Source organism: Uloborus diversus, chromosome 4 (genome assembly GCF_026930045.1).
Source record: "Uloborus diversus isolate 005 chromosome 4, Udiv.v.3.1, whole genome shotgun sequence".
Lineage (NCBI taxonomy): Eukaryota > Metazoa > Arthropoda > Arachnida > Araneae > Uloboridae > Uloborus > Uloborus diversus.
The window spans coordinates 142,849,317-142,863,785 of record NC_072734.1 but is presented as its reverse complement, the minus strand read 5'-3'; the positions used below and the strand labels follow the sequence as shown (position 1 = coordinate 142,863,785).

The following is a 14,469-nucleotide window of genomic DNA, read 5'->3' as shown; positions in this document are numbered from 1 at the left end:
CATAAAGCAATAACATTAACTGCTACTAAATTATTAAAACTATTGTTTAGTGGCAGATATGCTATGTTGTTTGGTGGTATTTTTATCACTGCAGGATTTTGGACCAAGATAAATATTTGTCTTAGGATTTGTTGCTACTGTTTGATTTATTTGAATCAATTAATTTAGGAAATAAGATTTTTAAAAAACACTCACAGTATTTCATCATTTATAACATCATTTCAACATATATTTGAAAAAAAAAAAAGGTTTAATGTAATCATTCAGCTACAGAAATGAAATTAAATAAAGCTTAATGCTCTTCACAATGAAAACACACATCTTAAAATGCCATTCTACTGCAATGTTATATCCTATGACACATTTTAAAAAATTATACATATTTCTCACATTTTAATGATAAAAATAAACAAAATTCATGGGATTTTTTTTTTTTTTTTTTTTTTTGCTATGTTTTTATGAAATATATTTCATGGGCGTTAAAAGTAAAAGCCACATTTTCAGCCATGCAAGAATTTTAAATAAATAAAAAGGTTACTTTTAAGAAATTAGCTTCAATTTGACTTGCAACTGCTCTTGCCAAGAGAGTTTTTCCAGTTCCTGGAGGACCATAAAGTAGGCATCCCTTAGGAGGTGTTATACCAACACGTTGAAAGAGTTCAGGATTCAACAGAGGTAGTTCTATAACCTATAAATGTTGGGGGAAAAAAAGTATTCATTCAACCAATGCATACACAAAGTTAACTATATCAAATGCTGTAAAAAAAAAAAAAATTATAACTTAAATACTTGTTATTTTACTATACTAATTCTCCTTTGGTATTATTTAGTCTTTATTTGTACTATGCAAATTAAAAGTTAAGTGCATTTTATCAAACACAGAATTAGGGTGATAACTTACTACTTAATCAACTATTCAATTTCAATGATGGCTGTCTCATCTACATTTAACTTCAGAATTGCGCCAAAAAAGAAATAAACCCAGAATAAACAGAACAGTTGAATCTTTTGAAATCGCAAACCATAGTGATGGACGGAAAGTAGGAGAAAGTTGAGGTTGGTAGTTTAACAATGTTTGCATTATTAGATATGCAGACCTTCTTCTTCATCAGCACAACAGCCTGGTGCAGGCCAAGGCTTTCTCCGTCTGCTTCCTCCAGGCGGTACGACACGTTGCCAGGTTTCTCCACCTGTTCACTCCCAAAATTTTAAGGTCCTTCTCAACACTATCCAGCCACCTTGTTGCTGTCTTCCCCTTCTCCTTGTACCCTCAATCCTTGAAAAAGTTAGCTTTTTAACCGGGTCCAGATCTGCACGCCTAAATACATGCCCCAGCCATCTGATTCTATTGGCTTTAATTACTCTTAAGATGTTGGGTTGTCGGTATTTACGGTATACTTCAAAGTTATATAAACTTCTCCAAGTGTCATTTTCTTTTACTGCTCCAAAAATTGCCCAAAGGATCTTTCTTTCAAAAATGAGAAGTCTATTTTCCTCTGTTTTATTAATTGCCCATGTCTCACTACCGTATAAAATGATCGGTCTTATGAGGGTTTTGTATAGGTTTATTTTTGTATTAATGGAAAGGAGCTTAGATTTTAATTGGCTCTTTAAGCCAAAGTAGCATCTATTTGCCATCAAAATTCGATTTCCGATTTCAACTTTAAACTCATTCTTACTGGTAATAAGTGCACCCAAGTATTTAAACTGGGTGACTCCATCAAAAGTATAGTTTCCAATATTAAGCGGCTGCACATCTTGTATTCTAGTGCTCGCAACCAAAAACTTAGTTTTTTCCTCATTTACAGTCAAGCCCAATTCCTTGGCAGCGCTCTCAAGGGCAACAAATGCCTCGATCACATCCTGTTTTCTTCGCCCAACGATGTCGATATCGTTCGCGTAAGCCAATATCTGTATAGTTCTCTGCAGGATTGTGCCTCTAGTGTTGATACCCGAGTCTCGTATAACCTTTTCAAGGGCTAAATTGAACAAAATGCAAGACAGAGAGTCTCCTTGTCTGAGGCCTCTCTCTGTATAGAAGACCTCCGATACTTCAGACATGGTCTTAATTCTGCATTTTACGCTTCGCAAAGTCATTTTGACAAGATTGATAAGCTTAGGAGGGATTCCGAATTCGTACATCGCCTCGAACAATTTATTCCTGTTGATACAATCATAAGATATGCAGACCTAGTCTTCTCTAATTCAACTGCAGTCATGTATGCTTTCTCACTGAAACGATGATAAAAATCTTTAAAACTTTAAAGATCTCACTCATTCAAGAAACAATCATTTCAACGATTTGTTTGTCACCTGCAACACCATTGTGATGTTTTTGCATGGATGTAAAGTTTTACATCCAGAAACACCTGTCTGTATTGAAAAAGGGATCATTTGAAACTCAAAAAAAAATGGCAATTTGTTAAAAAAATTTATGCATTTCATGTAATCTAACTTTTACTTTGTAGCACTAAAGAATTTATTTCATATCATATGAAATTATATAAAAATATTAACATATTATGTTAATATTTTCTTGTTTTAAGTGGAATTGAATGCAGACTAAAAACCAAATATCAATTCAGAGACTTTTTTTCCATTTTTAATAAAGATTAACCCTACCTATTTTGAGTGGGGGAAGCTGCAACGATTGAGACAAAATTAAACAAATAAAGTTAAACTAATCTAAATATTTATATTACTTACTTCTCTAAGTTCTCTAATTTGCTCCCCAAGCCCTCCAATCATTGAATAAGTTATATCTCCTGGGTCTTCATGTGACATATTATATACAAGAGGATCAACTTCTCTTGGAAGGTATCTATAATAAAAAAATTACACACTGAAAGCTTTTGTAAAACATTAGCATTCAAACAGATGTGAGACACACAGGGTTTGTGATTTTTTTTTCTTTTTATAATCAAAAAAGTTTTTATTTAAATTGGATTTTTTGTATTTAAATCAGATTTTTTTTATATTTTGAAAATCTTCAAAAACTTGTCAATATTAATTACTATACATTTATAAACATAATACATTTCATGCAATAGATGAAAAAGAAACTTTTTGGCTATTTTTATTTTATTGCAGTAGCTATTTTTTAATAATAGGTATAAGTAGACCAATTTTAACACAAATGCATGATTCAAACTAAATTTAATGTTTAAGATACTTGGAATAATAATAATACAAACTACTTTTAACAAAAACAGTTCCATTATTTTAATCTCTAAAGAGTTTCTATATCATTTACTTAATAACATTCACATTATGAAAATTAATTCCAATAACTAAATTTTCTTTTTGTTTTCTCTTTTTTGAAAAGTACATAATAAAAAAAAATAACTCGTGAGGAATAAATCCGTAATTTTTGAAAAGAGATGAAAGAGATTCTAGTCAGTCAGGTCTGTTAAAGATAAAAAGTCCTGCTCACAACATGTGGTAGCACAAGCAAAACATGTCATGATGCCTTCTTTCTTAGCTTTTTAGAATTGCACTAACAGCACAGAGTGTGGTGACTGACACTGACACCCTTGGATAAAGGAGGATAGAATTCTCTAAAAGAGCTTTCCAGAAAACGATTAAGTAACCAATAGACTGCAGCATAAAATTCTGAGAAAAGGTCAATATGAAAGAATGTTGGTAGCGAAAATAGAACTGTAATAGCAATTGGATGTTGATTTAGAGGGGTTCCTGCAAATGTGTGTCAAGTTAGAGAGGTTTTGGCACATTGAAATTAACACTGAGCCAATCATAAGGAAACTAAATGATGAGTTACCAGGATAATCAAGATATCCGCATGTTGAGTTACCGAAGTTTCACTGTATTAGTAATGGTTTTCAAAAAAAGTTCACAGTTTTTTACATATTTTCTCAATTGCTGAACGTATGAAAACTTAACCCTAGACTGCGATTACCAATTCATTCTCAGAAAAATTTACTCTACTTTTGTTGTCTTAAAAAGTAAATCCCCTGTTCATTGTAAGGGACACAAAATTTTCCTGCTCTACTTGCAGATATATGAAGAAGGCAATTAAAATTTTAGATGATGCTTGTGAAAATATTTGTTTTATGAACAGCAAAGGTAGAAAATGTTCACATAGAAAATCTTTGCAGGATTGGAAATCTTACGAGATTTTGCTCTCAATTCCGATAAATATCATATGGGATCCCACAGGATTCCGGATTAAAAACCTTAATGTCAGTGCAGGTGGGTTCTGATGAGACGATGCAAGCCTGCTTAACGAAATTCAGTGCAAAGATTTCAGTGATAAATCTTTGCTTTGGTGCCAAAATGGAAAGTCTGAAATAATAGTTGTCTCATTGAAAAAGTGAGAAAATTGACTTTTCTTATTATGCTCTCTGTGTTGAATGACCATCACAGAGGAAGATCATGTAGTTTTAAGCTAAAAATGAAGGAGTTGTCACTAAAAGGGTCCTTCAAAACATTTCCCAAAGGAAGTAGCATTGAAGGAACGTACAGACCCTGTAAGTTGTTTGATTCCTAAATGTTTGATTGCTTTATTTAAAAAAAACTTAAATACTATAATTAATATATTCCTTTCCTGGATCTGTCTTTCGACAATTTTAATCTTTCTCTGTTATTTCTAACCCTATGTTAATTACTCAAATATATTTATAAATTTTAAAATAATTTTTTTTCAAGAACAATCTAAAATTCCTAACTATTGAACCCTGTCATAAATGCTAACTATCTAGTTATGAAAATATAAACAAATAATTACAGAGAACTAAAGGGAAGATATTGAATTTCATGTAAAGGGAAAGAAGCACCTTTACAAGATCAACAGTAAACTCAGAAATATTGAAAATTTGCTTAGGAGAAGCTTGCATTAAGTTACCTCATAATTGTTAACGTTGTCATATCCAAAGCAACACGAGTGCCAGATTTTAGTTTTGTTTTATCCAATTGCCTCCTGCATCCAACAACATACCGAGGGCCATTAGTAGCTTTTACAATAACTAAAAAAATACAATTTATTACTTAATAAAAAGGTAAATTTATCAGTAACATAATAGTAACTTTGTAAAAAAATTGATATAATGAACAAACTAAGAATAGTAGAATATAAATAACAAGTAGAATATGTGTAATTAGCAGCATGTACAGTAGGGTGGGTTAAAAAAAAAATTTCAAAATGTTAAGGGGCAGAGGATTAAAAAGTTGCTAAGTAGTCTCAAACTAACATGTGCGAAATTTTATTCCATTCTGATAAGTCTTTTTGCCTCCGAATTAAGTTTGAAGTTTGGATTTCCTTACCAAAATCCGTGTAAAATTGCAATAATAATAAATGTTACTTCGTTTACAGTAACAAGTGATCAAACTTTCATTTTGCACCTGGTTTAAATTCACACTTGCCATTTTAGGTGTTAGAATTGGCTGAAATTGAATTTGGTCAAGCGCTCCCTGCCTACAGTGCAACATAAATGAGTAAGAGATGCTAAAAATCTACTTCTTGAAATGCAAAAGCAGTCTTTTGAAATTGTATCCAAAATTAACGAAGAAAATAATCAGAATCATTTTACCAAGCTAGTAGATTGCTACTTGACACTTCATCTTGCAAATGCAAAGATATTAATGACTACATTTGTCCGGGGGGGAAAAAAACATGAGAGAGGGAGAGAAATCGCAGCTTCAGCCTCACAAGTTTCAAACTACAAAAGCTTATATTGATAAATTTACTATACTACAAGCAATACAGTGAACTTTAATTTGCTTTCACAAACATGTGATAGATACGAAGTATCAGACAGGGCTGCAGTAGCTATTGCCTCAGTAGTACTTTACCCCACCACTTCAGAAATTATTCTGAAAAACATGCTTTGTCGGAAGTGCAAAATTGCTCGAAAATCTGCCTTAGCAAGAAATAAAAGCCTAGCAAAATGTTCTATGTTCTATGGCTAACTCGTGCTAATCAAATTCTATGTTTCTGTGTTTCAGTAGAATCTCCTTCTGGAACTTTAATATTTCTTGCAATATAAGTCGTCAGTTTATGCTCAATCTGATTTGCTATCAAAAGGTGCAAAATAGATCCCGTAATCCAAAGAAAGTGTTTTTGCATGTCCTAAAAATTGATTTATTGCAATGCTGACAGACTTGGAACAGCACATCCGTGAATTGGCAGCCTGTTGGATAAAGCTCGTAGTGCTCAGCAAAATAAACTCTCAAAACGGGAATTTTTCACATTCTTGTTGTTAAGTTTGATGAATCTTACATTGATCTTAATGACTGGAAAAATGTATCTCATCCACCAATACTGTAATCAATCTCTGAAGAAGATATTCAACTGTTTGTTTCAGACAAAAAAGAACTGTTTACTATGCCTGCCATGCCAGGGGCGTAGCTAAGGGGGGGGTTTTAGGGACAAAACCCCCCCCGAAAAGTTAGTCTCAAAAAAAAGAGAAAAAGAAGAGAGAAGAGAAAGAAAAAAAAAAGAAGAAAAGGGAAAAATTCCAAGCGATTATACATATATATATATATATATATATATATATATATATATATATATATATATATATATATATACATATTCTTATTATATATATATATATATAAGAAGTAACCCCCCCTGAAAGTCGGGTCTAGCTACGCCACTGTGCCATGCCATACACCCAGGCTATTGAAAAGCAGGGGTGCCCACCAGAGGGTTCATGGCACAGACGGCGGCATTAAAATTTTTAAGAGGGATGATTTTACAGATTTTTGACTTTTTTTTGGGGAGGGGTCTCGTTCTGGTGGGTACTTCCCAGCATTGGGGGGGAGGGTGCCATCACCCTTTGGGGATAGGCACCCCTGTCGAAGGGCAGTTAAAATTGACATAAGTTTCAACTACATAACAAAAAGAGAAGCTTTAATGAAGAACGAACTGGAGTCTCGGAAACGTATGCCAAAACTAGATAGTAAACACTTTCAAGATATTTTAAGATCAATATTTTTAATTTTGAAACTTAATGATTATCATAAACGTTTTTGTAAATGAATGGTTAATACTTAGGCAACCTTAAGTTGTTATATATATTTGTAATTTTCTTTTTCAGTTTTTTAATGAAAATAGATTTTTTTCCTTAAATACAGGTTTTTCAAACTCAATCCGGAGGCAGAAAATAAACTCCTAATCGAATGAAATTTCATATATAATCTTAAAACGTCATTTGGCACCTTTTTCTTTTCCTGCCCGATAGAAATCGGAAACTTTTTTTTTACCATAGGACGATGACCCACCCTAATGTACAGTTTTAGTGTGAGCAACTTTTTTGAGTACAGGTCTCCCTTCCATAACAGGCAAAGAAAAGTAAAGAGCAGACTAGTAAAGAGATACAAGGCATTGTAGATGTACAGTATGAAAAGATACACATTAAATAAAAAATTTAAATATTGTAATAATGTTCAAATTATTGGCATTATTAAATTCAGATATACTTCGTAAGCATAATTAGTACACATTTATAAAGATTCATAAGACCCATCAAAAATATTCATTTTATAAGCCTCTTCAATTTTATAAGCTCTTAGTTGCTCACTTACTAACCAAGACACCTTAATTTTAGGATCCATCATTCCATATTAAATCAACAAATGGGCCGTGCCACACCATTTTTGATTTTGATAAAATTTGTAAGTAACTTGTACCAATATTTTGTACTTCAAAGTTGCTTTATTTGTTTCATGAAAAAAAATATTCTTGAGATAGATATATTTTTGCTTCTCAGATGAGTAAAATTTGTCATTTTTTATTTTTTTCTGAAAGCTTTAATAAATTTAAACTAGTAGAAAGATCAAAAACACGGCTAATTATAAAGCTGAAAGAATAAACTTTTATTTGTACATAAAAAGAAACAATTTAAGCTAAGCCTAATTAGAAATTTTCCAGGATCAAATCGTGGTTCAAAAAGTGCTGTATCCATCATTTTGAATAAAAAAACGTCAATGAGGGATTTCCAGTAGGAGACTGATTTTTTTCCTGTTGCAATTTGTTATACACAATAGAAATACAGAAAAAAAACTGATACTGGTAGCTCTTCACTATGCAAAATTTGCTTTAACTTTACGAGATTTTCATTCCATAAAAACAGCTTGTGGGTTAGGTGATAAAAGTTTTAAAATGCTAAAGAAAAAAACTTATGTTGTCCCTTTAAAACTAAACAAAAACTCCCTTGTTATTTCAAGACATAAAAGAGATGTAAGCCTTTAAAGTAATACATTAATAACCTTTGTATACTACTGAAAAGAGGATAAGTAGACTGGATAAATACCTAACAAAATACTATCAAACCAAATACACTGGGGGTTCCGCATTAGACTAACTACCTAACCGGAACATCTGCCTTGCACCCCAGGGTCGGTAATCAGGAAAACTGAGTTGGGCACAGTAGGCCTTGGCCCTCACAGGCTGTCGTGCCACAAGGTTTGGTTATATTTACGAAAGAGAATTTTACACAACAAATAGCTTTCAATTTTTACTAACCATATTCACAAAACATAACGTTTCACCAAAAACAAATGCTTTTTCAAAGTTTTATGTCTTTTCCATACTTTAGAATAGCAAGACAGCTTTTGTTTTGTTTGAAAGAGCAACATGACAGCTTTTTACCGAGCTTTTTTAAATTTTTATCACCAGCCCACATGCTATTTTTGGAGAGTGAAAAAGCCCATTTTTATAAGTTAAAGCAATTTTTTCCTAAAAAAATAAGCTGATACTTGTTGTATTTCATTAAAGACAACCAGTATGAGCTTTTTTTTTTTTTTTTTCTGCGCTTATAGCATGTATTATTTTGCATAACTAACTGCAACAGGGAAAAAAATAGCTATCTACTGTTAGTCCCTTATTGACTTTTTTATGCTCCAGAAGATAAAAAACAACACTTTTTGAACGATTTGACCCAGGAAAATCGGAATCATTTGTTTAGCTTTACAATAAACCATGTTTGGATTTCCTAATAATCTAAATAAATTTACTATAACTTTTAGAAAAAGGATAAAAAATACCATTTACTAATTGGTAGAGCTAAAAAAATGACTATCTAAGGAATAAAAATTTTCCAAGAATTAAAAAACAGTTTGGGTGTACAGAATATTGATACATGATACCTACCAAATTTCATGAAAATCAAAAGGGGTGCAGCCTAAAAATTTGTTGATTTTATATGGAATGATCCTTTGCTAAAACTTAAAGAAATCCACTACAAAAATTTCAGCACTGAAAAGGTTATCTTGAATCTGAAAAACTAACAGCTAAGCACAAGCTTCTATAAAGAACATTTTCATATTGACAAAAATGTAAAATTTTCACTGAAAACATACAGATGCAAAAAAAACATAAAATGACTTTTACAAAGTGATAGAAAATGGATGATATGATGTTAAAGCAATTCGGGTTGAAATTATTTTTACCACTTGCTTATGTGATGTTGAAAACAATGCAAAATATTATTTTAAGTTTCCAAATAAAACTTTATTGCTTACCCTAAGCATATAATTAAAACTTACATGAAGTTTATGCAATTGTGGTGTGGAATCTTAATATAAAAAAGGAGAACCAATATCACTTACATTTTTCTTCTGTCAGCTGTTTTAAGACTTCACCAACAATCTAAAGCACAAATTTTAATCAGTATTGAATTAAAAACAAAAAAGAACATGCATTTGAATACACAGGATTGTTGATAAGTCCTAATAACTACCAATATTCCAAACAATTATACCAACAATTTTCTACTTCATCAAATAAGGAGCAATTTTCAAACAAAAATTACACTACTACTGCAAGATTTTACTTTTCCAGTTGATAGATTCAAACTTGATTTAAATATAGAATAGATTTTACTCATAGAAAATATAAGTGGGAAAGCTGCATACACATGTTTCAGAGTTTCAAGGAACTCATTTTTCAGCGCAAAAGAAGCAAACTTATGGAAAAGACACCCTTTCCTCAGTTTCCTGCAATTTATTAAAGTGGACATTATAAAGATACTGATTTTTAAAGAAAATTACGACGATTGAAAATTACTTGGGGTTTGTATTCATCTAGAATTTCAAAAGAAAATTTTAAAATAATAAATGCGCAGTTTCTACTACAAAATTCTTTTTAGAAAGTAGCCTTTTAATTGAATTGAAGTAGCCTATTATCAGAAAGCACCTTGCCCCTTTTTTGAACTGGGGGAAACAATATAGGGTAATTCCATATCAAATCAACCAATGGTCAAAACATCATGTCTTTAGATTTTGCTCATTTTTTGTTCCAATGGAGTATTACCACAACAGAGAAAATATACAAAGTTTTGGATTTTTTCACTCATTTGTTTTTGAGTTATAATATTTTAAAGTTTTGACAAAGTTGAAAATTTTTCCCGACATGTTTTCTTTAAACGGCCGTAATTAAAAACTATTTGACTCAAAGTGTTAAAACTGGTAGTGTTTTATTCTGTATTTAATAAGGTTTTATAAAATATATGACATGACCTAGTTCTACCTTTTTCTTTTTTTTTAATTTTTTTGAAAAAAAATTTTTTTTAATTTAAAAAAACTCAAAATCGAAATTTTAAATTTTTTTGAAAAAATTTATGTTATTAAGTCTTATTTTAGCAACATTTATGCAAATTTTCATGGTGGCATTATTGTGGTATCATAAGAAAAAAAAATATTTCCTTTTTCAGCATCTTGATTCCATAGATCTTAAAATAGAATAGATGTGCCTTCTCCCCACTTTTCTCCTTAGAGCGCGCGTCAACATCCCCCGTTGGACATCACGTGATCAAGGGACACCTCTCACAAGAAACTGTTTCCCCTATCGAAGAGAATCACTTCTCCCCTTTAAGCATGGATTAAATTAAAGCATTTAACCCATTATTAAAGAAAAAGGGAACACTCTGTCCCTCACGTAACACCTCATATTTTTCACTAAAAGTAATAATTAAAAAAGGTAACAATTTTTTTTTTCATTAAGAAATCGCAAATGTATTTGTTGTACTTTTGCGAAAAATGTCCTTTGTTACTTTTTAAGTTATTACTTTTTAATGAAATGCGGAAGAAAATGACAGCTTTTTCATGAAATGGTTCATTAGATATTTTCCCAATCATAACTTTTGAAGCAGGCGCACAAGCTATTTAAACTTTTTTCAAGTGCTTTAAATACTGAGTTAGAGATAGACGTCTTCAAAAATCTTGAACAAAAATTGACCTTATAAATTTTCTTTTATTTCAATCAATTTTTTCAAATACAGATAAATGGTTTCAATGCGTGCTTCCCACAACTTTTGAAGCCAGTGCAACAATTTAACATAAAACCCTATCTAAAACCATAAACTAATTAGAAATACAAATGTAAATAGTATCGAATATCAATTAACTCAATTAAATAATATTCTAAGATTCGTATGCGTTTCGCACCAACACTCTATTAGCCAAACAAATAACTTTGGTTTGTTCCTGATTTTTAAGCAACTTCAGTTTTTTTTTTTTTAAGTACTCAGAAAATAAATTCATTTGCAATTATAAACTACTTGAATGGTCATTTGACTTCCGCCCCCCTAACCAATTTTTCTTTTCTTTTTTCTTTTTCGTCCTACAGGATATGATAATTTTGACAATTTAAACTCGAGGGTGAAGAAAACTAGTATTATTGTCCCTCAACAATATTAATTTTGTCACTTTCCTACTTATTGGTCTTTGTGAATCATTTTCATTGTTTGAATTGACTGCGCGATACATTCTAACGCTTCAATATTTAGTAACGATTAATTTTATAAACTTGTTAACGAGAAAATCTGCTGCTTCTGTTTCCAACATATGCTTATTTAAACTTAGAAAAACGGAATTAGAAATTTTTCTCATAACTCTTGTGGCTTCATGAGTAACATTATATTTTTGTGTTTTACTCCCAAAACTTTTTCACATTCTCGCTCAGTTGTTCTTCACAAATGTACATATTTCAATGGTTGCAATCTTGCAATAAGTTATCATACTTGAATATGTCTCAAAATTCTTAAATTTTATTATGCCTATTTTTTGGTTTATTGTAGTTAAGACTGCGTTGCAGTCGTCGCAGTTCACAACAGAGTGCACTTGTCGGACCAAAAATCCAGCGTAGTCAGAAACATCATTAATATACTGCGTCATGTTAATTGAGATGATTTCTGAATTTTCCAAATCGTCGTCCAAGGAATCGGAAGAAAAGGCTTTCTTTCAAAGCATTTTTGTTACGCTTCAAACTTAATCTTAGCATTTGAAGGTTGTCAAAATCAGCGCAATTTAAAGAACTGAACTCCTTAATTTCCGTATGAATGAATAATCTTTTTTTCGCACTTCGAAATTGTCCGACGATTATTGTTGAACCCCCCCCCCTCACAACCTGATCGCACTGAAAAAAGTTTCAAAGTGATCCTGAGTAAGCTTATAATTACGCAGTTTAGAACTGGAATTCGGGCATCTACATACTTTTCATATGTTCCCAACACACTTTTCATAGAAATTAGGAAACTTTAAAATCTAGTTTTTCGAGGACATACTATAACTAATTTTTCATCGCTTGTTTTTAGTGATTTAATATAATGCTCGGCATCTACAATAAATTGCTTAAAATATTCTTAATTTCGACTCTGCAAGGGACTTTTTTGCCTTTAGCAGAAAGAAAGATTTCTGTTACTCAGAAAGTCCACTATGTCTTTATTTTTTAATAAAATTGGCACCAGCATGGCATTCATCAAACCCTCTTTCGCTAGAAAATCTCAGATTCACACATATAGAGATTTCTCCCATAAATATAATGAAAATCTTCAGACAATCCTAGACTTTTAACGATGCTTCGCATTGTTATATCACTGCTGCCCGAGAAGAGGGAGACACGATGTCCCTTGATCACGTGATTCTCGGCAGAATCATGATGACCCCACTTTCTCCGGGCGAAATACACTGCGCTGTAGGAGAAAGGCCTATCTATCCCTTTTAAAGATCTATGCTTGATTCATGTAACAATTCATACTGCTTGATCAGCTGGATCATCCAAAGGGGGGTGGAGGGATGGCAAAGACTGTGCCATTAAGATTTAAGGGGATGTTTAAGGGGCATTTTTCTCTGTCAAGAGGTTTCATCCCTGTGGGGGGGGGGCTGTACAGTATTTGAGGAGGTGTTATTGGCACCCTTGGCTTGATTCCTATATATATATATATATATATATATATATATAATAAAAATCTATATATATATATATATATATATATATATATATATATATATATATATATATATATATATATATATATATATATATATATATATATATATATATATATATTTTTATTTATACAGAAATAAATATATATATATTGTAATTTTAATGTTAAATTTGCATGTTTTTGTTGTTAAGAGCTGACTTTCAGTTGAAAATGGATGAACAATGGAGCATATTTTGCTGCAATCCATTTAAAAAGGAAGGACATTGAGTGAAAAAAGATCTAAGAACTGCAAGCTTGTGGATGACAACACTAACATATGGCATTGAAGAAGGAATGAAAATTTGTACTGCTTGTCGCATACAATTAAGTAAGCAAAAACATTCTTCAGTTCCTGAAACTGATGTTATGAGTGAGTTAAGCAAAGATCCAAAACCAGGTTCTAGTACAGAGGATCCCGAATTCATGATACCTTATAATGAGGATGTACAGTTTGAAGAAATTGTGGGCTATATTGCTTGTGCCTATGACAGCCAGGATAGAATATGTAATTTCAAAAGATCAGGTAGAAGAAGAAATCCAGGTTTCTTTCCTTCATCCTAGCGAACCATCATCATCATTCATTTATCCAAGAAAAGCAGACATTTTGATCATTCCTAAAAATTTTGTTCTGTGCAAATTACATCCTGTCACTGCTACAAGCAGAACATACCAAGTCTCGAAAGAGGAGATGGCAAAAGCAACTGAAATCTTACATAAGAATCAAGTATATCTATACTAGGACTTACAAATTGAATTTTATAGTAGCAAAGTGAGTTACACACATCTCAAACTGCTTCTGAATGGGCTTAAAAAAATATTAAGTTTTATATTGTAGCAATTAAATTATATATAAATAAAACTTAAATTTGCTTTTAAAATATGGCTAAAAAAGCTTCAGTAACTTTTAAATTGAAGTTTTCAAATTTAAATATTTTTTATTCAATAATAAATATTTTTTCACTGAAAAAATTGTTTGAACTTGTTAATATGCTTGCAATACTGCCAAGTACTTTTTTCTACGCAATAGTCCCGGTTTAAACTTTAACTACTTTTCATTAGAACAAATGTTTTTTACAAATAAAATTAAAGCAACTGTTTGAAAGAGAAATTTTTTTTCTCCATGATACCACAAAAATGCCACCATGAAAATTTGAATTTATGTTGCTTAAAGAAGACTATGTACCCTGTTTTTTTTTTTTTTCCAAGAAAATTAAAAATTTTGATTTTTAATTTTCACAAA

General features: G+C 31.3%; 1 protein-coding gene across 1 annotated transcript in view; it reads right to left on the bottom strand.

Moving 5' to 3' along the window:
- LOC129221232 (26S proteasome regulatory subunit 10B) overlaps nucleotides 1–14,469 on the bottom strand; it is a 31,595-nt gene that overhangs the window by 11,273 nt on the left and 5,853 nt on the right. Inside the window, exons 3-6 of the mRNA XM_054855688.1 lie at nucleotides 9,571–9,610; nucleotides 4,862–4,982; nucleotides 2,707–2,821; nucleotides 539–688 (exon numbers count right to left, since the gene is read on the bottom strand). Of these exons, the coding sequence (XP_054711663.1) occupies nucleotides 539–688; nucleotides 2,707–2,821; nucleotides 4,862–4,982; nucleotides 9,571–9,610 (426 nt within the window). The remainder of the gene's footprint in view (nucleotides 1–538; nucleotides 689–2,706; nucleotides 2,822–4,861; nucleotides 4,983–9,570; nucleotides 9,611–14,469) is intronic.